The 25,884-nt window shown below is 56.6% G+C and overlaps 1 protein-coding gene across 4 annotated transcripts; it reads right to left on the bottom strand.

Annotated features, from left to right (window-relative positions):
* Positions 1-2,121: 2,121 nt before the first annotated feature.
* On the bottom strand, positions 2,122-25,353 carry CXXC1 (CXXC finger protein 1). Of its 4 annotated transcripts, none has more exons than XM_066579966.1 (14): positions 25,306-25,353; positions 23,650-23,756; positions 22,809-22,909; positions 19,880-20,013; positions 19,401-19,556; positions 14,963-15,118; positions 14,776-14,883; positions 14,079-14,263; positions 13,170-13,377; positions 12,978-13,088; positions 12,842-12,891; positions 11,734-11,830; positions 11,504-11,656; positions 2,122-3,172 (listed from the first exon to the last, which is right to left on the bottom strand). In XM_066579966.1, the coding sequence occupies exons 1-14, from the start codon at positions 25,306-25,308 to the stop codon at positions 3,026-3,028; spliced, it is 1,716 nt and encodes a 571-aa protein (XP_066436063.1). In that variant the 5' UTR covers positions 25,309-25,353; the 3' UTR covers positions 2,122-3,025. The 4 variants fall into 4 exon arrangements, with proteins under 4 accessions (XP_066436063.1, XP_066436062.1, XP_066436061.1 ...); XM_066579965.1 differs by having other exon boundaries at positions 25,248-25,335; XM_066579964.1 differs by having other exon boundaries at positions 25,227-25,329.
* Between the last annotated feature and the right edge of the window lie 531 nt (positions 25,354-25,884).

The raw sequence follows: 25,884 nt of genomic DNA, 5'->3' as shown, positions 1-25,884 counted from the left end.
TATGTACACAGTGACTCCACCAGCAGCAGAATAGTGAGCGCAGCTCTGGAGTATAATACAGGATGTAACTCAGGATCAGTACAGGATAAGTAATGTATGTACACAGTGACTCCACCAGCAGCAGAATAGTGAGCGCAGCTCTGGAGTATAATACAGGATGTAACTCAGGATCAGTACAGGATAAGTAATGTATGTACACAGTGACTCCACCAGCAGAATAGTGAGTGCAGCTCTGGAGTATAATACAGGATGTAACTCAGGATCAGTACAGGATAAGTAATGTATGTACACAGTGACTCCACCAGCAGAATAGTGAGTGCAGCTCTGCAGTATAATACAGGATGTAACTCAGGAGCAGTACAGGATAAGTAATGTACGTACACAGTGACTCCACCAGCAGAATAGTGAGTGCAGCTCTGGAGTATAATACAGGATGTAACTCAGGATCAGTACAGGATAAGTAATGTATGTACACAGTGACTCCACCAGCAGAATAGTGAGTGCAGCTCTGGAGTATAATACAGGATGTAACTCAGGATCAGTACAGGATAAGTAATGTATGTACACAGTGACCCCACCAGCAGAATAGTGAGTGCAGCTCTGGGGTATAATACAGGATGTAACTCAGGATCAGTACAGGATAAGTGATGTATGTACACAGTGACTCCATCAGCAGAATAGTGAGTGCAGCTCTGGGGTATAATACAGGATGTAACTCAGGATCAGTACAGGATCAGTAATGTATGTACACAGTGACTCTACCAGCAGAATAGTGAGTGCAGCTCTGGGGTATAATACAGGATGTAACTCAGGATCAGTACAGGATAAGTGATGTATGTACACAGTGACTCCAGCAGAATAGTGAGTGCAGCTCTGGGGTATAATACAGGATGTAACTCAGGGTCAGTACAGGATAAGTAATGTATGTACACAGTGACTCCACCAGCAGAATAGTGAGTGCAGCTCTGGGGTATAATACAGGATGTAACTCAGGATCCATACAGGATAAGTAATGTATGTACACAGTGACTCCAGCAGCAGAATAGTGAGTGCAGCTCTGGGGTATAATACAGGATGTAACTCAGGAGCAGTACAGGATAAGTAATGTATGTACGCAGTGACCCCTCCAGCAGAATAGTGAGTGCAGCTCTGCAGTATAATACACAATGTAACTCAGGGTCAGTACAGGATGTACACAGTAACTCCACCAGCAGAATAGTGAGTGCAGCTCTGGGGTATAATACAAGATGTAACTCAGGATCAGTACAGGATAAGTAATGTATGTACACAGTGACTCCACCAGCAGAATAGTGAGTGCAGCTCTGGAGTATAATACAGGATGTAACTCAGGATCAGTACAGGATAAGTAATGTATGTACACAGTGACTCCACCAGCAGAATAGTGAGTGCAGCTCTGGAGTATAATACACAATGTAACTCAGGGTCAGTACAGGATGTACACAGTGACTCCACCAGCAGAATAGTGAGTGCAGCTCTGGGGTATAATACAAGATGTAACTCAGGATCAGTACAGGATAAGTAATGTATGTACACAGTGACTCCACCAGCAGAATAGTGAGTGCAGCTCTGGAGTATAATACAGCATGTAACTCAGGATCAGTACAGGATAAGTAATGTATGTACACAGTGAGTCCACCAGAATAGTGAGTGCAGCTCTGCAGTATAATACAGGATGTAACTCAGGGTGAGTACAGGATAAGTAATGTATGTACACAGTGACTCCACCAGCAGAATAGTGAGTGCAGCTCTGGAGTATAATACACAATGTAACTCAGGGTCAGTACAGGATGTACACAGTGACTCCACCAGCAGAATAGTGAGTGCAGCTCTGGGGTATAATACAGGATGTAACTCAGGAGCAGTACAAGATAAGTAATCTATGTACACAGTGACTCCAGCAGCAGAATAGTGAGTGCAGCTCTGGGGTATAATACAGGATGTAACTCAGGAGCAGTACAGGATAAGTAATGTATGTACACAGTGACTCCACCAACAGAATAGTGAGTGCAGCTCTGGGGTATAATACAGGATGTAACTCAGGAGCAGTAATGTATGGACACAGTATCTCCGTCCGCAGATGAATAATCAGACAGCACCCCATTATTATATGTACATTTAATTCTCTTCGGATTACATAACAAATGATGAAAGTGGGTTTCAAAAAGTAAAATCTTTTCAGCTATTCCCATTATGGCCAAACTGCCTTCTAAAAACAAGGGTCCGGAGTCGCCTCCAAGTTCCAGCTGCCGCTCCGCGGTCCTGTGGCCTGGGCATTTATACAGTGGAGAACATACAAGGGGTCCTCGGTCAGCACCTCCAGTCCCTGGCACTACACAGAAGCAGCTGCCATCCCACGGCCTTACATCATAACAAAGTACATGAAGAATTGTGTCCCCTCCCAACCGCCCCGTGTCTGGCTGCAGCAGGTGACTCCCCCTCCGCAGTAAAGATTAAGTCCCGCCCCCTTGTCTAAGGATACTTTTAGACGGGCTAATAGTCACCCAAGTAATGAGCAGCTGTCATTCCGTGTAAATACAGGACCCCGCAGGCTAAACACGGGACCCTGCGGGGGGGTAGCGAGAATCACTGACTTGTTGAGGCGCTCGGTTTGTAGCTCACCTAGAGACCGCCGGCCCATTTACACAAGCAGAGGTCCATCTAGGACTGACTGCCCGTTTCTGTGCATGGAAGCAAGCTCCGCCTCCATTCAGGGAGCAGCGACAATCACTGGGACGGCGGGCAGCTGCTTAAGGAGCCCAAGTCTCACCCGTCAATATAACAGTTCAGCAGGAAATTAACCCCGAGTGTCCCTACATGACAGTCCGTTATGCTGCAGCCCAACGACCAGCAGGGGGCGCCGAGCCGTGGAGGTACCTTTACCATTCAGCTTTGGGTCTAGTGTTCCTTTAAACATGGGATCCGCACGCCGTATAGAAAAAGGCTAGAGAAGTGCTGGTAGAAACACAAAACCCAATCTTTCCAGATATAAAAGCCCCTCCCCCCATCAGCGCTCCGTGTGCGTCCGCAGGTCCGTGGTGACAGGGTCGTGCTGGATGGTCTGGTGTAACATGAGCGCGAGGAGGCCGGCTCGGTTCGTCATCGCCATGCGGACATTACGTTCCTGCTCAAACAGTTCATCCAGTTTGTACCACTGCAAAGACAGAAAAGTAGGACAGTGACTGACAGGCTGGAGCCCAAGAGTGACGCTCTGCAGCAATCTGACCCAGTAGAGGGCGCTTCAGTGTTACATTGACGGCCTGTCGCAGGCGTCTGCAGTCCAGCAGGTCGGTCCGCTGGTGCACAGAACCAATTCCTATAGAGAGCAGACAGCTCCATTCTCTCTGTAGTGGCCAAACTAAGGATTACAGGCAAGTCAACTTGTAATACCAAGTCTGTCCACTGCCGTGGGAATGGAGCTGTCCGCTTCTTGCAGGCATCAGCTCTGTGCGCAAGCGCAGTGGCCCAAAGAGCGGCTTGTCAGGGTCTGATGCTTGGGTTCCTCCATCTTAAATGGTTCAGCCAGATTGACTTCAACAGACCTGGACTAGGAGGGTCTCGTGCAAAAATGCAGAACCCTCCAAGCTGGCATAGCATGTGTGCGGATCGGTGAGCTCGGACACCAATAGATTCCATGAGCGAAGTGTTCAGTAAAGTATGTGAACCCCACTGATCTGAGACTCCCATAATGCAGGATCCGGTCACAGGGGAGTAATGAACCCCATTAACCCTTTAGTAAAGTGGCCCCCTTTGGTCCTAAGGACTTGATTTTTATCTTTATTTTCTGCCGCCGCGGGCATCCGAGGGCCTGCTTTCTGCGTGGTGACCTGTGGTTTTCGTTGGCACCATTTTTATTACTGCAATGGGCAGCCGAGCCATGCTTTTATGGCCCAGTGAGATCACTGGACGATGGATGCGTTCTGAAGGAAAACCCCGCCGGTGTGTATATGTATAGACTCCACAGAACGGGCTGCATATTCTTCTGCACAACCAAAAGGGTCTAGCTATTTTTTGACATTTTCATGCCCCTGCAGGGAACTTGAACCTTCAATGCTATGATGGCTCTGATAATGCACTACAGTACTTCCTTACTGCAATGTATCATAGCTAATAATAGTGATCATAAGCCATGGTAGACCCAGACGCCATTGGTGGGCTGGGGTCATGTGACCGCCAGGGATCCCTGCTACAGCAGAGCTGCAGGGTCATACTAGACCCGGGCCAGCTCTGCCAGTGACTGATGAGACTCCTATGGATGCAGCCCCTATGGACGCCCCGGCTACAGGGGAGTGTCAAATAAAAAACCCATGTGACTGCCCCCAGCGGTCTTACATGACGTCACGGAACATGGATAGGAACACACAGCATTCCATCCATCAGCCAGACAAAACTATGGAATAAACAGTATATACAAAGCCGACGCCCACTAATACCCGACATACTATATATCAAGAGGTCTGAAACAGAACGAGGGGCGCCGCAGTGCTTTATTGTACTGGGAAGAGACTAATTAAAAAATATAACTAAAATGGTTTTTTTTTTTTAATCTTTTTTTTAGCTTTTTACCCCCAAAATACTAAAAAATACAAAAAAAAAGTCAGTGAAAAGATTTAAAAATAAAAAAATTTAAAAATGGCCCTATACGTCACGGGGGGAACGCACCAAAATAATGGTGTTCGCTAAAGAAAACAATAGGGCAGCAAAACCAGCAGATGGGTAAAATCCCGAAAAAGGGTCATTAAGGGGTTAAACAAGCAGCAGACAGTGTGGGCGGCCTTTATGTTCCATCAAAGGACAAGCCCCGAGCTTCTACTCCAGATCCCACCGACTGAGGGGCGGAGACAGAGAACGGACCCCCAGAATACACAGACATGACCGCGCACAAGCATCTACAGCCAGCAGCCCGGAGCGTCCGGCATGAGAGGCGGTACAAGATGTGATACGGGGGGCATGGAGGCTCTAGTACCCTGCTGTACCACCTCTAGCTTGGATACAAGATGTGATACGGGGGGCATGGAGGCTCTAGTACCCTGCTGTACCACCTCTAGCTTGGATACAAGATGTGATACGGGAGGCATGGAGGCTCTAGCACCCTGCTGTACCACCTCTAGCTTGGATACAGGATGTGATACGGGGGGCATGGAGGCTCTAGTACTCTGTTGTACCGCCTCTAGCTAGGATACAAGATGTGATACAGGCGGGCATGGAGGCTCTAGTACCCTGTTGTACCACTTCTAGCTTGGATACAGGATGTGATACAGGCGGACATGGAGGCTCTAGTACCCTGTTGTACCGCCTCGAGCTTCGATACAAGATGTGATACGGGCGGGCATGGAGGCTCTAGTAACCTGTTATACCACCTCTAGCTTGGATACAAGATGTGATACGGGGGGCATGGAGGCTCTAGTACCCTGTTGTACCACCTCTAGCTTGGATACAGGATGTGATACGGGGGGCATGGAGGCTCTAGTACCCTGTTGTACCGCCTCTAGCTTGGATACAAGATGTGATACGGGAGGCATGGAGGCTCTAGCACCCTGCTGTACCACCTCTAGCTTGGATACAGGATGTGATACGGGGGGCATGGAGGCTCTAGTACCCTGTTGTACCGCCTCTAGCTAGGATACAAGATGTGATACAGGCGGGCATGGAGGCTCTAGTACCCTGTTGTACCACTTCTAGCTTGGATACAGGATGTGATACAGGCGGACATGGAGGCTCTAGTACCCTGTTGTACCGCCTCTAGCTAGGATACAAGATGTGATACGGGGGGCATGGAGGCTCTAGTACCCTGCTGTACCACCTCTAGCTTGGATACAAGATGTGATACGGGGGGCATGGAGGCTCTAGTACCCTGCTGTACCACCTCTAGCTAGGATACAAGATGTGATACGGGGGGCATGGAGGCTCTAGTACCCTGTCATACCACCTCTAGCTAGGATACAAGATGTGATACGGGGGGCATGGAGGCTCTAGTACCCTGTCATACCACCTCTAGCTTGGATACAGGATGTGATACAGGCGGGCATGGAGGCTCTAGTACCCTGTTGTACCACCTCTAGCTAGGATACAAGATGTGATACAGGCGGGCATGGAGGCTCTAGTACCCTGTTGTACCACCTCTAGCTTGGATACAGGATGTGATACAGGCGGGCATGGAGGCTCTAGTACCCTGTTGTACCGCCTCTAGCTAGGATACAAGATGTGATACGGGGGGCATGGAGGCTCTAGTACCCTGCTGTACCACCTCTAGCTTGGATACAAGATGTGATACGGGGGGCATGGAGGCTCTAGTACCCTGTCATACCACCTCTAGCTAGGATACAAGATGTGATACGGGGGGCATGGAGGCTCTAGTACCCTGTCATACCACCTCTAGCTTGGATACAGGATGTGATACAGGCTGGCATGGAGGCTCTAGTACCCTGCTGTACCACCTCTAGCTTGGATACAAGATGTGATACGGGGGGCATGGAGGCTCTAGTACCCTGTCATACCACCTCTGGCTTGGATACAGGATGTCATACCGGGGCATGGAGGCTCTAGTACCCTGCTGTACCACCTCTAGCTTGGATACAAGATGTGATACGGGTGGGCATGGAGGCTCTAGTACCCTGCTGTACCACCTCTAGCTTGGATACAAGATGTCATACCGGGGCATGGAGGCTCTAGTACCCTGTTGTACCGCTTCTAGCTTGGATACAAGATGTGATATGGGGGGCATGGAGGCTCTAGTACCCTGTTGTACCACCTCTAGCTTGGATACAAGATGTGATATGGGGGGCATGGAGGCTCTAGTACCCTGCTGTACCACCTCTAGCTTGGATACAAGATGTGATACGGGGGGCATGGAGGCTCTAGTACCCTGCTGTACCACCTCTAGCTAGGATACAAGATGTGATACGGGGGGCATGGAGGCTCTAGTACCCTGTCATACCACCTCTAGCTAGGATACAAGATGTGATACGGGGGGCATGGAGGCTCTAGTACCCTGTCATACCACCTCTAGCTTGGATACAGGATGTGATACAGGCGGGCATGGAGGCTCTAGTACCCTGTTGTACCACCTCTAGCTAGGATACAAGATGTGATACAGGCGGGCATGGAGGCTCTAGTACCCTGTTGTACCACCTCTAGCTTGGATACAGGATGTGATACAGGCGGGCATGGAGGCTCTAGTACCCTGTTGTACCGCCTCTAGCTAGGATACAAGATGTGATACGGGGGGCATGGAGGCTCTAGTACCCTGCTGTACCACCTCTAGCTTGGATACAAGATGTGATACGGGGGGCATGGAGGCTCTAGTACCCTGTCATACCACCTCTAGCTAGGATACAAGATGTGATACGGGGGGCATGGAGGCTCTAGTACCCTGTCATACCACCTGTAGCTTGGATACAGGATGTGATACAGGCTGGCATGGAGGCTCTAGTACCCTGCTGTACCACCTCTAGCTTGGATACAAGATGTGATACGGGGGGCATGGAGGCTCTAGTACCCTGTTGTACCGCCTCTAGCTTGGATACAAGATGTGATACGGGGGGCATGGAGGCTCTAGTACCCTGTCATACCACCTCTGGCTTGGATACAGGATGTCATACCGGGGCATGGAGGCTCTAGTACCCTGCTGTACCACCTCTAGCTTGGATACAAGATGTGATACGGGTGGGCATGGAGGCTCTAGTACCCTGCTGTACCACCTCTAGCTTGGATACAAGATGTCATACCGGGGCATGGAGGCTCTAGTACCCTGTTGTACCGCTTCTAGCTTGGATACAAGATGTGAGACAGGTGGGCATGGAGGCTCTAGTACCCTGTTGTACCGCCTCTAGCTTGGATACAAGATGTGATATGGGGGGCATGGAGGCTCTAGTACCCTGTTGTACCGCCTCTAGCTTGGATACAAGATGTGATACGGGTGGCATGGAGGCTCTACTACCCTGTTGTACCACCTCTAGCTTGGATACAAGATGTGATACGGGGGCATGGAGGCTCTAGTACCCTGTGGTACCGCCTCTAGCTTGGATACAAGATGTGATACAGGCAGGCATGGAGGCTCTAGTACCCTGTGGTACCGCCTCTAGCTTGGATACAAGATGTGATACAGAGGGCATGGAGGCTCTAGTAGCCTTTAACTTGGATACATGATGTGATACAGGAGGCATGGAAGTATACAGGTTCCATATGGTATCCTGCGGTATATCACTCCACATTTGCTGTATCTGAGCCTCTAGATCGTGTAAACTCGTCAGCTGTGGAAGTTTGCGTCCCAGATGGTCCCATACATGTCCTATTGGTGATAAGTCTGGTGACCGGGCACCACGGGAGTGTGACAATGTTGTGGGGGCTCCTGAGACCCCCTTGTGTGCGGCTGAGCATTATCCTGCTGGAAGCCGCCATGAGAGAAACACATGTAGCTGCAGGATATCCTGAACATATCGTACTGTCCCTCGTACCACTACTAGGGGTGACCGACTGTCGTATGCGATGGTCCCTCAAATCGTCACACCAGCAGGGGGCAGGATTGAGGCGCTCAGCCTGGTGTCTCCAGACATGAACACGGCCGTTGTCAGCGCCCAAACTAAACCTGGATCCATTGCTGCAGACAACCGTAGCGTCCAGTTTTATCATTCATGACACCACTGCAAACGGGGGCGACGGTGGGGGGTCAGCGGCCGTACAGGTAATGGGGGCGACGGTGGTGGTGGTGGTGGGGGGGGCGGGCAGAGGCCGTACAGGTAATGGGGGCAACCGTGGGGGTCAGCGGCCGTACAGGTAATGGGGGCAACGGTGGGGGTCAGCGGCCGTACAGGTAATGGGGGCAACGGTGGGGGTCAGCGGCCGTACAGGTAATGGGGGCAACGGTGGGGGGTCAGTGGCCGTACACGTAATGGGGGCAACGGTGGGGGTCAGCGGCCGTACACGTAATGGGGGCAACGGTGGGGGTCAGCGGCCGTACATGTAATGGGGGCAACGGTGGGGGTCAGCGGCCGTACACGTAATGGGGGCAACGGTGGGGGTCAGCGGCCGTACACGTAATGGGGGCAACGGTGGGGGTCAGCGGCCGTACACGTAATGGGGGCAACGGTGGGGGTCAGCGGCCGTACACGTAATGGGGGCAACGGTGGGGGTCAGCGGCCGTACAGGTAATGGGGGCAACGGTGGGGGTCAGCGGCCGTACACGTAATGGGGGCAACGGGGGAGTGGGGGGGTCAGAGGCCGTACAGGTAATGGGGGCGATGGTGGGGGTCAGCGGCCGTACACGTAATGGGGGCAACGGGGTGGGGGTGGGGTGTCAGAGGCCGTACAGGTAATGGGGGCGACGGTGGGGGGTCAGAGGCCGTACACGTAATGGGGGCAACCGTGGGGGGTGGGGTGGGGGGTGTGTGTCAGCGGCCGTACATATAATGGGGGCAACGGTGGGGGTCAGCGGCCGTACACGTAATGGGGGTCAGAGGCCGTACACGTAATGGGGGCAACGGTGGGGGTCAGAGGCCACACACGTAATGGGGGTCAGAGGCCGTACACGTAATGGGGGTCAGAGGCCGTACACGTAATGGGGGCAATGGCGGGGGTCAGAGGCCGTACACGTAATGGGGGCGGCGGTGGGGGTCAGAGGCCGTACACGTAATAGGGGCAACGGTGGGGGTCAGAGGCCGCACATGTAATGGGGGCAACGGTGGGAGTCAGAGGCCGCACATGTAATGGGGGGCCGCGAGATCAAATGTCCTTCAGCCAAGCACCTGGAAACGGTTCCAACAGATACAAGGGTGTAACAATAGCGCCCACTATCTCTGGATGGAGGACAATGAAACATGCTTGTCAGATGATGAGACGCTCCTCTCTACTGGTGGTCTGTAGGGGGCGTCCTGAGCCCGGTCACCTTGTGTGCCTCCATCTACTGGTCCCAACACCTCCTAACAGTCTGGTCAGACGCTCCTCTCTACTGGTGGTCTGTAGGGGGCGTCCTGAGCCCGGTCACCTTGTGTGCCCCCATCCACTGGTCCCAACACCCCCTAACAGTCTGGTCAGACGTTCCTCTCTACTGGTGGTCTATAGGGGGCGTCCTGAGCCCGGTCACCTTGTGTGCCCCCATCTACTGGTCCCAACACCCCCTAACAGTCTGGTCAGACGCTCCTCTCTACTGGTGGTCTGTAGGGGGCGTCCTGAGCCCAGTCACCTTATGTACCCCCATCCACTGGTCCCAACACCCCCTAACAGTCTGGTCAGACGTTCCTCTCTACTGGTGGTCTATAGGGGGCGTCCTGAGCCCGGTCACCTTATGTACCCCCATCCACTGGTCCCAACACCCCCTAACAGTCTGGTCAGACGTTCCTCTCTACTGGTGGTCTGTAGGGGGTGTCCTGAGCCCGGTCACCTTGTGTGCCCCCCATCTACTGGTCCCAACACCTACTAACAGTCTGGTCAGACGCTCCTCTCTACTGGTGGTCTGTAGGGGGCGTCCTGAGCCCGGTCACCTTGTGTGCCCCCATCCACTGGTCCCAACACCCCCTAACAGTCTGGTCAGACGTTCCTCTCTACTGGTGGTCTATAGGGGGCGTCCTGAGCCCGGTCACCTTGTGTGCCCCCCATCTACTGGTCCCAACACCTACTAACAGTCTGGTCAGACGCTCCTCTCTACTGGTGGTCTGTAGGGGGCGTCCTGAGCCCGGTCACCTTGTGTGCCCCCATCCACTGGTCCCAACACCCCCTAACAGTCTGGTCAGACGTTCCTCTCTGCTGGTGATCTGTAGGGGGCGTCCTGAGCCCGGTCACCTTGTGTGCCCCCATCTACTGGTCCCAACACCCCCTAACAGTCTGGTCAGACGCTCCTCTCTACTGGTGGCCTGTAGGGGGCGTCCTGAGCCCGGTCACCTTGTGTGCCTTCACACATCCACCGGTCCCAACACCCCCTAACAGTCTAGTGGCCAACAAGCTCTACAAGCGATAGAAGAGGGCACTACACACAAGGAGCCTCCGAGAGCCTCTTATAGGCCAAGGGGGGAACCACAAGACCGTCCATCTAATCCCCACAACTCCCATCATTACAGATCTCCTGAGATGGTTAGAGGGCTTTCCCGAGTTACTGATATTATGGACTTCCCAGGCTGAAAACTATATAAAATCATTGCATACTCTCAGTGGCATCAGAAAGCTGCCAGCGGACAGGCAACACCACCCCCCCAGGCAGAGGACCCGACGATGGCACACGGGCTTCTGATGTAATGAAGGTTTATGGGAGGTCACTGAACACATCCCTGTCCGGCCTCCTATTGGCTGCCGCCGTCACGGTATATAGCAGCCGGCAGCCGTGTGCAGCCGCAGCCGTGCTTGTGGCTGATTTCTTTATATACAATGTCAGGGGTCCTCAGAAAACCCCCCAAGAAAAAGGATTCTTGTGCTGCCAACTATATTAACTGGACCCTCGGGTAGTGCTGGCCAAGTCACTACCAAGTCCTGCCATCCAGCGATCTGTAACACGTACCACGCGGACGCGCTCCAAGTCCACCTCAGCGCGGCGCAGTTTCTCCCAGCAGTAATGGCGGTTACACTTCCTCTTCGGGACCCTGCAGAATTCTCCCGTCAGTTCGAAGACGTCCTTCACGATGGGGCAGCCGCACACCTCATCGGCCGGCACCTGATCAGGAGGCACAAGGGTCAGCGTCTACACAAGGGCTTTGCAATGGGTGGTGACCAAGACCCCCGCAGGCTTACCTTGGGGTCCCGGGAGTGCTCCGGGCACAGCACCTGCAGGCGCTTGCAGTAGGTCTTGCTTTGTGGATTGTACACGTCACAGAAGAGACGAGTAGCTCTGCAAACAAAAGTATTCCATGAGAGGAAGGCGGCAGGAAGGATGCTCTACGGCGCGGCGCTCGGGCGCGGCAGGAAGGATGCTCTACGGCGCGGCGCTCGGGCGCGGCAGGAAGGATGCTCTACGGCGCGGCAGGAAGGATGCTCTACAGCGCGGCGCTCGGGCGCGGCTCACGTCTGCCCCTGGGTTTCCATTTCCCTGCTCAGTTAAGATGGCAGGGGCACAGAATTCCTGCAGAGCACAATACGGATCGGCGCCCGCTGACGGTGAGGAGACCCGCCGGCTTCCGTGCAGCATGCTGGGCTATGAGATATGGAATTATAGGACAAATCTGACCGGAAGCCCCAGAAGTGAAGAGCTTCAGCGTGTCGGTGCAGAATACAGGCTGCTCACAGCAGGACAATGTCCCAGGAACAGCAGCAGTCACTGAGGAGGCCTGGAAGAAAGGGTGCAACTCCTTAGAAGACCTCAGCTGCTGAAGGAGCTCTTTGACGAGAAGGGGGAGCTTCCTGTCCAACATTAATTGATATGCAACATACTGTATAATACACACTGTTGCTGCAGAACCTCTTTTTCTGTGCTAAAGGGAATCTGTCAGCAGCTATGAGCACTGTAGGTTATGGTGCCGACAGGGCAGAAGCCCGGGGGGGTCATGGTTATGTCCCCTGCCTCCCACTGCTCACCCGCTGATTGCACCATCAGACGGAACGCTGCAGGCTGTGCGCACACTCCTACTGATCGCTATGGGAGCGTGCTCACAGGCTGCAGCCTGACAGCAGGGCACCGGGTAAATATAAAGAGATACCTCCCTGGGCTCCCGGGACCCTGTCTGTGAGGATGCATGTCAATCAGTGATGGACAGAGGAAAAGGGATGAGCTGCATGCAAGGGGCGCTGCTGATCTCCACTGACAGGTATTGGGCATTCTGGTCTAGGAGAGGCGGACGAGGAACACCGGAGTTCTATCACACACAGCACAAGCCGGTGACCAGACTGGCGAGCGCCAACATACCCTTCAATTCTTGTTGGGTACATGGATCCAAAGGAGGTTTGACTTTCATACTGCCAGACAAAACAGAACATTGCATGTGAAAAAAGCCAATCCAAGAGTAATGGAGCGGCGGCGCCTCGCTGTCCGTGTGGCTAACCTTGGCATAGCAGCGCTCCATGTGCCTTAGAGCTACTTTAGGGTTGATGGGATGGCCACAGGACACGCAGAAGATCTGGAGGTCGGTATCATCGCTGTCTCCATCGTTGGTCTGGTGGCAGGAAGAGAAACATCTGTGAGTAAATCCGAATCCCCTCACCTGTCCGTGCAAACCCCCCTCCGCTGGCCGCACCTCTTCATCCTCGCGGATCTGCTGCTGTTTGGCTTTGGTGATTAGAGCCTCCAGCTCGTGGAAGCGGCGCTCCATTTCCTGCAGCTTGGTGCGTGCCTGCTGCTGCTCCCGCCGGATGCGCTCCAGTAGCTTCTTGCCCTGCTCCTCGGCGACACACGGGCTCTGCTGCCACTGCTGGATCCGCTGAGGGAGGATCTCATAGATGCGACTAAACGGGATAAGGAAGCAGACAAAACCTAGCTGACGGCCGCATTGCAGCAGCACAGGGCAGGACAGGGGATGCACATCTCATGGCGGGGGCTTCCCAACCCCCCCGTATTCAGTACTGCAGCCCCGCTGCTGAGGACACGAGTGGAGCCGGCGGCCGTCCCTGTGCAGTCGGGTGGTAGGAGTGAGGGGCTGCAATACTGAACCAGCACTGCAGCTCCTTTGCTCCCAAGACTGGTGAAGACCTCAAACATAAAGAGATGGCATCTAACAGTATGCCCGATGGCATGGGAGCCCTTCTAGGGGTGCGGTCACACACAGCATAATCCCATCAAAACTCCGGCAAAATCTGCAGCGCCGGGACCTGCAGCCCGTCATCCTGCGCCTCACTCCTCTCACTCTCCAATACTGCACATGGCACACCAGCAACTACTGAGCGCCGCCGCTTCACGTGGAACTGGCATCACATGACGCCGGTGCCCAGCAGCACGTAGTATTGGGACAGGAGAGAAGTGCAGCGAAGGCTGAAATTAGGGCTGCAGATTGACGGGTATTTGATGCGGAAAAGCTGCACTTCTGCCGTGTGTGAATGGAGCCTTGGGGCGGTAAGCTGCAGATTGTCGCAGGTGATTGTCGGGAGCTGCAGCTCCGCACCAATGCCCACGGCGTGAGCCATGCCACAGCCGGCGCTGATCAACTCACTTGGCTGCCAGTTTCATGCCACAGTCTTCTGAGCAGTACTTGGAGCTGGGCCTGGCGGGCTGCACACAGCTGGGCCCTAGGCACTGGCGCAGGGAGGAGTAGTCCCGGTTCTCCATCCGTTCAGAGTGCTTGGCTTTGTCCTTGTGCCTCTGCTTCTGCTTGTGTCGCTTGTATTTATCATCTTTCTGAAGAGCAAACAGGACAATTACAAAATACAATACGGACAGCAGCGGGCGGCGCCACACAGGGGGGGGGGGGGGGGGGGGGCGAGGGCCCCCGCTACGGCGGCGCCACACAGGGGGGGGGGGGGGGGGGGTGGCGGGCCAAGGGTCCCCTCCACGGCGGCACCACACAGGGGGGGCGGGCCGAGGGTCCCCTCCACGGCGGCACCACACAGGGGGGGCGGGCCGAGGGTCCCCTCCACGGCGGCGCCACACAGGGGGGGGGGGGGCCCGAGTTCCCCCTCCACGGCGGCGCCACACAGGGGGGGGGGGGGTGTAGGGCGGGCCGAGGGCCCCCTCCACGGCGGCGCCACACAGGGGGGAGGGCCAAGGGTCCCCTCTACGGCGGCGCCACACAGGGGGGGCGGGCCAAGGGTCCCCTCTACGGCGGCGCTACACAGGGGGGCGGGCCAAGGGTCCCCTCCACGGCGGCGCCACACAGGGGGGGGCGGGCCAAGGGTCCACTGTCCAGTTACCTTTTTTTCAGACTTCTTCTCGCGCCTCTTGACATGTTTGACCTTGACGGCTCTTTTCCTCAGTACAGAGTCTAGAAACGGCGTGTCGTCCGTGTCGCTGAGCCAAGGCTGCAAGGAACATGGAGAGAGTTAGGACCGCCCCGGACTCCTCAGAGCCTCCATGAAGTCCACGCCAAGCTTCAGTTACCAGGTTGTGGTCATCGAAGGCTCCGCCGGCGCACAGCTCCTGGTACAGGTCCGGGTCCAGAGGCAGCTCGTCGTCGGACAGCGAGCCGGCCAGGCTGGGGGGCTCCGGGGTGTCCCTGTACACCGACAGCTCGTCATCCTTCACACGCAGCATTTTCTGAACAAGAAACATACCCAAAGCAGTGAAAATACAGCGGAATATCGGAGGAGTCCTTTAACCTCTTCCTGACCGCAGCATGTGAGGCTAATGATACCTCGTGGCCATCAGCAACGGCCACAGTCAGCATTGGCTCCGAGGCCACAGCTGACTAGAGGGCTACGCCGCCAGCTGGAAGGGCCTCTTGGCGCCCCCAACAACTCCGCTGACTGGTGAGAATGGCAGCTGGGGCATAGTGAAGGCTGCTCACCAGTGGATGCTATTAAAAGGGGCGGCCAGGGTGAGCAAAATATGTCTTTCTTCTAAACACAGCGCCACCCTTCTCTGTGGGGCTGTGTCTAGTATTGCAGTTCAATTCCACTGAAGTGAATGGAAGCTGAGCTGCAATACCGGTCACAACCTACAGACAAGAGTGGCACTGTGTTTGGAAGAAAGCAGCCCTGTTTTTCTAACCCTGGACAACCCCTTTAAGCTGTGTCTGTGGCGTCGGCCTGGTTCGGAGTCCATATGGGGTCTTGGATACACTTTCCATCGCGAGGTCTCGGGACGCACATGGGGGGCGGTCATGCAGCATACTGATCTTCAGATCACCTGGATGACCCCAGAGAGGACGCCACACAGAAATGAGGGGACTTTTTGTGCCCAATTCCAAATAAGATCCGCCGAGGTCTCCCGCAGTGACGGACGCGCCTCCCATCCTGAAGGCACGCAGTAGGGGCTTATTCACACCGCCTGAAGCTTCATGGACTGAAACGCGCCATAGATTGAGCTCCTCGTTTTGTATCTTTCATGCGTGTACGGGCTCATGGCACACGGGTGAATGGAGCCAATGAGATGCAATGGGCCTTCCATGCGCACACGCGTGTAGACACCGAGGAGCGAGACGCAAAATGAACTGCAGCAGGCTCTAATCCTCTGCACACATTCGCAGCGCGCGCCGCACGCTGTCCACGCACACACACCGCATGCAAACAGCGAGTTCCTGAGGTCAGACTGCGCCTGTCCGTGAGCTGTGATACGTGGGCATGCACGGCGCCGAATGCGGCCTCTACCGCCACAGCGAATGGCTGCACAATGGGTCAAGCGCTGCGGGGGGGGCTAACCCCCAGTGGTTTACATGGGGGGATTCATACCTGCGGTTTCTCCCGCATCCCCATCTACTCTGGCGCCCCCCAGCTCGGCTGGTGACTGCGGGACGAACCGATTGTTTTAGAATACACAATAAATATGCTTGTTGAAGAAGCAGCCCTGGAGCCGGTCCGGAGGGGGGGGCGGGGGAGGGGCTGCGGGGGGCTCCAGTGTGTAGGTCCGCCCGTGTGTATGAGCCCTTTATCCGGCTCTCATTGGTCCTCCGGTGAAGTCGCGCACTCACACCTCCAGCCTTCCTTCGTGTTCAGGTACATATACAGGATGTCGGCCGCAGTGGGGGGCTCATACCCTGAAGACGTCTCCACGCCAACGCATGTACTGAGGAGCGGTTCCCAACAGCTGCGGCCCCCCGATGCCTTACAGGGGCCGTCCCACCAACGTGGGGTAGCCACAGTCTTATGACGGGGGTCCGACCACTGGGAATGGAAATGGGGTCTGGAGTGTCATTCTGGACAGGCAGTGTAAGACTCACTAGGGACCCCCAAGGATCAGCTATTCCCTATCCTACGAGGGGCGGAATAGCCTACTTTGGCACGACAGCCCCCTTTAGGGGGTTTTGCTCCCGATATGCCATAGATAAGAGGGGTCCGTTGCCCACCTGTTCTCAGTCCTGGCAGGCTAGCCGGGACCCCCTTAAGACGTTCCATTCTTTACAGCACTTCATTCCCGGCCGCATGCGAGGGCAGCCGCACCAGCGCATCACCTACTGCAGGGATATAGGGAATGCTGCGCCATTAGAGGCTACCTGTCCCGCTGATTGTGTGTGCTCCCACCATTACTGGCCTGCGGGGGGCGTGGGAGCCGCCCGAACCACCAAACGACCACAATTACTATTCTAATTGATCTGGAATATTTCCTGCATGTAAAAAAACTGCAGGCGCATAAAATGATGTCAGACGCCAAGCAGCAGCCGTACGGGGGGCAGACGGCATCGGAGTGAGCAGGTAGAGGGAGGAGGTAAGCTGTGACTATGGTGAGTGGTGTGACTGTAGGGGATGCAGCTGCACCCGGGCACAGAAGGCTTAGGGGGCCCATAAGGCTTCTCTTCTCCATATAGCCCAGTACTATGAAGAAACCATTCTAGTTGGGGGCCCGGTTACAGGTTATGCATTGGGGTCCAGAAGCTTCAAGTTACATCTCTGCGTTGAGTGGTTAAGAGAAGCTGGGGGGGCCCAAGATAAACTTTTGCACCTGGGCCCATGAGACTTTAGCTACGCCACTGGGTGTTATCTATATATAGGAGTCTCCTCTTAGTGTAATCCTGTCTGTACAGGGAGGGGAGGAGGTGAGCTGTGACTATTGTGAATGGTGGGTCCTGTGTTATCTATATATAGGTGTCACCTCTCAGTGTAATCCTGTATGTACAGGGAGGGGAGGAGGGGAGCTGTGACTATTGTGAATGGTGGGTCCTGTGTTACCTATATATAGGTGTCTCCTCTCAGTGTAATTCTGTCTGTACAGGGAGGGGAGGAGGTGAGCTGTGACTATTGTGACTGATGGTTCCTGTGTTATCTATATATAGGTGTCTCCTCTCAGTGTAATCCTGCCTGTGCAGGGAGGGGAGGAGGTGAGCTGTGACTATTGTGAATGGTGGTTCCTGTGTTATCTATATATAGGTGTCACCTCTCAGTGTAATCCTGCCTGTGCAGGGAGGGGGGGGGGGTGAGCTGTGACTATTGTGAATGGTGACTCCTGTGTTATCTATATATAGGTGTCTCCTCTCAGTGTAATCCTGTCTGTACAGGGAGGGGAGGAGGTGAGCTGTGACTATTGTGAACGGTGGATCCTGTGTTATCTATATTTAGGTGTCCCCTCTCAATGTAATCCTGTCTGTGCAAGGAGGGGAGGAGGGGAGCTGTGATCTATTGTGAATGGTGGTCCTGTGTTATCTATATATAGGTGTCACCTCTCAGTGTAATCCTGTCTGTACAGGGAGGGGAGGAGGTGAGCTGTGACTATTGTGAATGGTGGGTCCTGTGTTACCTATATATAGGTGTCTCCTCTCAGTGTAATTCTGTCTGTGCAGGGAGGGGAGGAGGTGAGCTGTGACAATTGTGAATGGTGGTCCTGTGTTATCTATATACAGGTGTCCCCTCTCAATGTAATCCTGTCTGTGCAAGGAGGGGAGGAGGGGAGCTGTGACTATTATGAATGGTGGTTCCTGTGTTATCTATATATAGGCGTCTCCTCTCAGTGTAATCCTGTATGCACAGGGAGGGGAGGAGGTGAGCTGTGACTATTGTGAATGGTGGATCCTGTGTTATCTATATATAGGTGTCTCCTCTCCCTGCAATCCTGTATGCACAGGGAGGGGAGGAGGTGAGCTGTGACTATTGTGACTGGTGGGTCCTGTGTTATCTATATATAGGTGTCTCCTCTTAGTATAATCCTGTCTGTACAGGGAGGGGAAGAGGTGAGCTGTGACCATTGTGAATGGTGGTCCTGTGTTATCTATATATAGGTGTCACCTCTCAGTGTAATCCTGCCTGTGCAGGGAGGGGAGGAGGTGAGCTGTGACTAATGTGAATGGTGGCCCTGTGTTATCTATATATAGGTGTCTCCTCTCAGTGTAATCCTGTCTGTGCAGGGAGGGGAGGAGGTGAGCTGTGACTATTGTGACTGGTGGGTCCTGTGTTATCTATATATAGGTGTCACCTCTCAGTGTAATCCTGCCTGTGCAGGGAGGGGAGGAGGTGAGCTGTGACTAATGTGAATGGTGGCCCTGTATTATCTATATATAGGTGTCACCTCTCAGTGTAATCCTGCCTGTGCAGGGAGGGGAGGAGGTGGGCTGTGACTATTGTGAATGGTGGCCCTGTGTTATCTATATATAGGTGTCTCCTCTCAGTGTAATCCTGTCTGTGATGATGAGATGATAGGCAACTGTCAGACTTTTATTAGGCTTAGTGGTCAGAGAGGGGGGAGGAGGTAAGCTGTGACATCAGCCTATCATTGGGCTCTGTGGTCAGTGTATTTCAGTTTTTTTTGGTTTGTTTTTTTAAATACAGATTGTGCCCAAAAATTAATTAACCCAATCGTCTTTCAGCGTTGTGTGTACCACAGATATAGGAGGTGTCATTATATACATCAGGCGCCGCGCACACAACAATACTATGACAGAAGCATCTCGTACCCTCGCTCTAACTTGACACTGGCGGAGACGGCATTTTTGACGAATCTTATTGGGCCCTCCAAACTTCTTCATGTCTCTGCAGAAGTCGCACACCCCACAGTCCTCGGGGCGGATACATGACTCGCACTCCCCGCACATGCGGGCCGATCGCTTGATCTATAGAAGACATAGAAGAGACAATGCTGCAGCTTTCTGCACCAAATCAATGATCTCTATCTTAGTCTTTATGTTCTGGGGTGCCGGTCCTCCTTGTGGAGTTCCAGGGGTGGAGGGGGACCGACAGGCAGTGCTGCCTGGGTAAAGGGGTGCAAACCAGTTCTCCTCCAGGCAGAAGCGGCACTCAGGGAGGTCTTCTCCTTCTGGCGGAGAGCTAGTTCGCAGGGATCAGTCTCTTTGGGAGACTTGGGAGCCAGTAAGACAACAGACAGGATCCTCAGTGGGCCCCTGGCCCCGGGACCATCGCACAGTGTGTACGTTACTTTGCCGCCGCTGCCGGTGCTGTTCCTCCTCCTGTCGTTCCTCTGTGGCTCCTCGTTCTCCTCTCTCTCGGCTTCTCGCTCGCGGTCCTTGGACTTCTTGTGTCGATACTTGATCTCCAGATGAGGATACTTCGCTAAATGGAAAAGAAAAGAGGAACTTCAGCTCTTCTTAATGTAAAGGCACCCCCCCGGTAAAGGCACCCCCCTGGTAAAGGCACCCCCCCGGTAAAGGCACCCCCCTGGTAAAGGCACCCCCCTGGTAAAGGCACCCCCCCTGGTAAAGGCACCCCCCCTGGTAAAGGCACCCCCCCTGGTAAAGGCACCCCCCCTGGTAAAGGCACCCACCCTGGTAAAGGCAGCCCCCCTGGTAAAGGCAGCCCCCCTGGTAAAGGCACCCTTTACATTAAGAAAAGCTAAAATCGGACGGAGCTTCTCAGTCAGATACTGCCGCCCCATCCACGGTCACGCTAAGTGTGGCGCCCTACCAGCAGCCCTTTTAGTGACACACTAGTCATCTGCAGCTAGATCCAAAACACGGGCGGATTTTCAAGCAGAAATCCAGCATGAGTTTTCTGCTGAGTGAAGACACCAGAGAGCGACAGACGGGGAGAGGATGGAGGAAGCGGCTGCACAAACAGGTATGGCGGCACGTGACGCTGTCCTATGATGGGGTACAGTCACAAGTGCGTATTCGCGCTCCGTATTACATGTATGTAACATGCAGCCTGCGTCGCCATTGATTTGCAGTGCGGCACTCAGACCAGCCTTATTTACATGTGTGGAAAAGAACACGGTAGCATCTCCGTGGTCCATGTTATGACCCGACATATCCCTCTGCAGCCCACAGGACCGCACGCCTCCGCAGCGATACGCGCTAAATCAGCGTGACCCGACATATCCCTCTGCAGCCCACAGGACCGCGCGCCTCCGCAGCGATACGCGCTAAATCAGTGTGACCCGACATATCCCTCTGCAGCCACAGGACCGCGGGCCTCCGCAGCGATACGCGCTAAATCAGTGTGACCCGACATATCCCTCTGCAGCCACAGGACCGCGGGCCTCCGCAGCGATACGCGCTAAATCAGCGTGACCCGACATATCCCTCTGCAGCCCACAGGACCGCGCGCCTCCGCAGCGATACGCGCTAAATCAGCGTGACCCGACATATCCCTCTGCAGCCCACAGGACCGCGCGCCTCCGCAGCGATACGCGCTAAATCAGTGTGACCCGACATATCCCTCTGCAGCCACAGGACCGCGGGCCTCCGCAGCGATACGCGCTAAATCAGTGTGACCCGACATATCCCTCTGCAGCCCACAGGACCGCGCGCCCCGACATATCCCTCTGCAGCCCACAGGACCGCGCGCCTCCGCAGCGATACGCGCTAAATCAGTGTGACCCGACATATCCCTCTGCAGCCCACAGGACCGCGCGCCCCGACATATCCCTCTGCAGCCCACAGGACCGCGCGCCTCCGCAGCGATACGCGCTAAATCAGTGTGACCCGACATATCCCTCTGCAGCCCACAGGACCGCGCGCCTCCGCAGCGATACGCGCTAAATCAGTGTGACCCGACATATCCCTCTGCAGCCCACAGGACCGCGCGCCTCCGCAGCGATACGCGCTAAATCAGTGTGACCCGACATATCCCTCTGCAGCCCACAGGACCGCGCGCCTCCGCAGCGATACGCGCTAAATCAGTGTGACCCGACATATCCCTCTGCAGCCCACAGGACCGCGCGCCTCCGCAGCGATACGCGCTAAATCAGTGTGACCCGACATATCCCTCTGCAGCCCACAGGACCGCGCGCCTCCGCAGCGATACACGCTAAATCAGTGTGACCCGACATATCCCTCTGCAGCCCACAGGACCGCGCGCCTCCGCAGCGATACGCGCTAAATCAGTGTGACCCGACATATCCCTCTGCAGCCCACAGGACCGCGCGCCTCCGCAGCGATACACGCTAAATCAGTGTGACCCGACATATCCCTCTGCAGCCCACAGGACCGCGCGCCTCCGCAGCGATACGCGCTAAATCAGTGTGACCCGACATATCCCTCTGCAGCCCACAGGACCGCGCGCCTCCGCAGCGATACGCGCTAAATCAGTGTGACCCGCTTGTAAACTGCAAAGAACACAAGCAAAAAAACACGTAACCGGGTCCAGAAACGCGCTGGGTGTTCGCAGACGAACTAAACACCCCAAGGCAGCGTGTTGGCGGTCAGACGCCGGGCGCCATCTTTGTGTAGGGCACAGACTTGCCATCTCCGGTGCTCTGCCCACTTCTGGATAGCTTGGTCAGAGGGAGAACGGAGCCCAGCGGGCGCACACCCACGGACCCAGAAGTGGCGACTCGCTGCTATAAACGGACACAGCGAATATGCATTTCACTGTCCAAGCGATAGCGCCCCCAGGAGGCCTCACCTGCGTGCGCTCCGACGGAGCTCCATTGCGGATCTTCTGTGCCAGCACGGAGCTGCTTACAAAGCGATGTACCCGTCCCGCCAGCCCACGAGGTCTCGGGTTGGTGCCTTTATTTGGCCACGTGCCGCTGTACCAATGAGGCCAGGGACTGGCCAGGCGGTCATCTGCTTAGTCGGCCCCGTGACAGAGCTACCTGGGAGGACTGACGGGGGCCACAGGGATGGCCTGACACTTACCTCCTGGACCGCCCCGTTGGGGGCCTTGTACACAGCCCAACCATCGGGCACAAACCTTCACCCGGGTGTTCAGGCCGTGCAAATGATCGGCTGACTGGCGGCGAGCCCCTCCCCCGCCGGCGATCGCAGTAATCACCATTCGCCCCCACAAGCAAAAAATCTGCCCCTGTAGAGCGCCGCTCACTGCTCCCCCCCCTTACACGCCCAGAGCCTCCTCCGGCGGTAGCTCTTACAATGTGCCGTCCGCCAGGACACCGTGTGGCTCACCTCGGCATTGCATGCAGTACCATTCCCGGATCGCCTTCGCCATCTTCTCAGTGATGTTGATGCAGTGTCCGTGGAACCATTCATTGCAGTGATCACAGCCGCTGAACAGAGAAGAAGGCCGTCACCCCTCAGGACACAAGATGGGGGGAGGGGAGCAGCGGGGGCCCCGCCCAGCCTGGACACAAGATGGGGGGGAGGGGAGCAGCGGGGGCCCCGCCCAGCCTGGACACAAGATGGGGGGAGGGGAGCAGCTGGGGCCCCGCCCAGTCTGGACACAAGATGGGGGGAGGGGAGCAGCGGGGGCCCCGCCCAGCCTGGACACAAGATGGGGGGAGGGGAGCAGCGGGGGCCCCGCCCAGCCTGGACACAAGATGGGGGGGAGAGGGGAGCAGCTGGGGCCCCGCCCAGCCTGGACACAAGATGGGGGGGAGGGGAGCAGCGGGGGCCCCGCCCAGCCTGGACACAAGATGGGGGGGAGAGGGGAGCAGCTGGGGCCCCGCCCAACCTGGACACAAGATGGGGGGGAGGGGAGCAGTGGGGGCCCCGCCCAACCTGGACACAAGATGGGGGGGAGGGGAGCAGCTAAGGCCCCACCCAACCTGGACACAAGATGGGGGGGAGGGGAGCAGCTGGGGCTCCGCCCATCCGGACACATGATGGGGAGGGGACTGCTGGGGCTCCGCCCATCCGGGACACAAGGGGTATTGGGGACACAAGGGGGATTGGGGACACAAGGGGGATTGGGGCCCCAATACTCTGAGGGGGGTGTTCTCGCCCATTATAACAGAGGGTCGGCGGGTCAGTGATGGAACCTAAGCCCCTCCCCCAGCGCCCTGCTTACATCATGAAGCAGTTGATGTCGGGCTTCCGGCACACGCAGTACACGATGTTCTCGCCATTCTCGGTTTCGCCCAGTCCAGCCATGTCGGGGTCGGAATATTCACTTTCCTGTGGAGCGAAATGTATCATATTGTCATTACAGGCCAGAGACAGCAGGGGGCGCCCTAATGTGCAAGCGCTACTACAGTGCCGAGCGGCGGGACGATGAGGGTCCGCGGTGACCATCCCTGTCAGAACTGAGCGCGTCGCTACAGCAGTCTGCCCCCTGGTGTGGGGTTATTAGACGGCCGGCCGCCATCAGGAGGACTGCGCGGTACGTGACGGCGGGAAACGCCCCTACTGCTCTGAGGGCCTCGGGGGTTGGTATCTCCCTTCTCACAAGCCCCGCCCTCTTCATCCCTCCGCCGCGGCGAGCCGTAGGTGTCGCTGCCACCATTTTGGGGCACGTCGCAGCCCCCCCAGGCGCCGCCCGCACGTCGCAGTCCCCCGCCGCACCAGGCGCCCCCCGCACGTCGCAGCCCCCCCCCCCCAGGCGCCCCCCCGCACGTCGCAGCCCCCCTCAGGCGCCCCCCCGCACGTCGCAGCCCCCCCAGGCGCCCCCCGCACGTCGCAGCCCCCCTCAGGCGCCCCCCCGCACGTCGCAGTCCCCCCAGGCGCCCCCCGCACGTCGCAGTCCCCCCCCCCCGCACGTCGCAGTCCCCCCAGGCGCCCCCCGCAGTCCCCCGCCGCACCAGGCGCCCCCCGCACGTCGCAGTCCCCCGCCGCACCAGGCGCCCCCCGCACGTCGCAGCCCCCCTCAGGCGCCCCCCCGCACGTCGCAGCCCCCCCAGGCGCCCCCCCGCACGTCGCAGCCCCCCTCAGGCGCCCCCCCGCACGTCGCAGTCCCCCCAGGCGCCCCCCGCCCGTCGCAGTCCCCCCAGGCGCCCCCCGCACGTCGCAGTCCCCCCCCCCCCCGCACGTCGCAGTCCCCCCAGGCGCCCCCCCGCAGTCCCCCGCCGCACCAGGCGCCCCCCGCACGTCGCAGTCCCCCGCCGCACCAGGCGCCCCCCCGCACGTCGCAGCCCCCCTCAGGCGCCCCCCCGCACGTCGCAGTCCCCCCAGGCGCCCCCCGCACGTCGCAGTCCCCCCAGGCGCCCCCCGCAGTCCCCCGCCGCACCAGGCGCCCCCCCGCACGTCGCAGCCCCCCGCCGCACCAGGCGCCCCCCCGCACGTCGCAGCCCCCCGCCGCACCAGGCGCCCCCCGCAGTCCCCCGCCGCACCAGGCGCCCCCCGCACGTCGCAGTCCCCCGCCGCACCAGGCGCCCCCCGCAGTCCCCCGCCGCACCAGGCGCCCCCCGCAGTCCCCCGCCGCACCAGGCGCCCCCCGCACGTCGCAGTCCCCAGTATGCGGTCGCATCGATGGAGAACCGACAGCCTAACAAGCCGTCCAGCAGAACGCGAGGAGTTTTCGTTTTGGCATTTTTCACCCCTTAGTAACGATTTTGGGGGGATTTCATCTCCACCCTTCGGCATACAAAACATCTAGAACATTCAGAGACGGCAAGCAGAGGACTGCAGCACACAGCGGGACTCATGTACCCCTATAACTACAGCACGCACCGCGGGAGCCGCCATGACACCCGCCGCCACCGGCGGCTCCCACTCCAGCGGCTCTCACCATCCCCGCCGCTTCCGGTCCTCGGGCCGCACGGGACCAACTTCCGGTTCCGGTTGACCGCGGGTGACGTTACAGACATTCCAGGAAAGATACCTGGCAGGGGCGGAGCTACAGCGCAGGGGATGACGGTAGTTGTAGTTTGGCAACGACTGATGAGCTCTTTGCAGCCGTGAGACCCCGAGCGCGGCTCACCCGGTCTGCTCTACCACACGTCTCCTGCAGGGGGCGCCACAACAGAAAGTTCCGGGGTTTCTCATCTACCAACGAACCAATCATCGCCAGTCCTTTATGACAGACATCAACCACATCAGACTACCCTCAGGCCTCCTTCACACGGCCGACAAAGCATTGCTCCGATGCTACAGATCGCATGTATGTGAAGCCCCTGGCCTCCTACGGGTTCCTTCCCACATGAGATGCTTTGTAAACCCCGCAGCTCCGGCGAGGTGTTGTATGTTCCTCTGTTGCATCGCACGGTATCACGGTTTGCAGGCGATGCGACTTTGGCGCAGCAGATGATACAAAGTCACGGGATTTTGTAGCGCTACACAATATAGCTGCGGGAAAATCCGTCATATC

Source organism: Eleutherodactylus coqui, chromosome 10 (genome assembly GCF_035609145.1).
Source record: "Eleutherodactylus coqui strain aEleCoq1 chromosome 10, aEleCoq1.hap1, whole genome shotgun sequence".
Lineage (NCBI taxonomy): Eukaryota > Metazoa > Chordata > Amphibia > Anura > Eleutherodactylidae > Eleutherodactylus > Eleutherodactylus coqui.
Note: the sequence above shows the minus strand (reverse complement) of the source record. Positions and strands in the feature narration are given on the sequence as shown.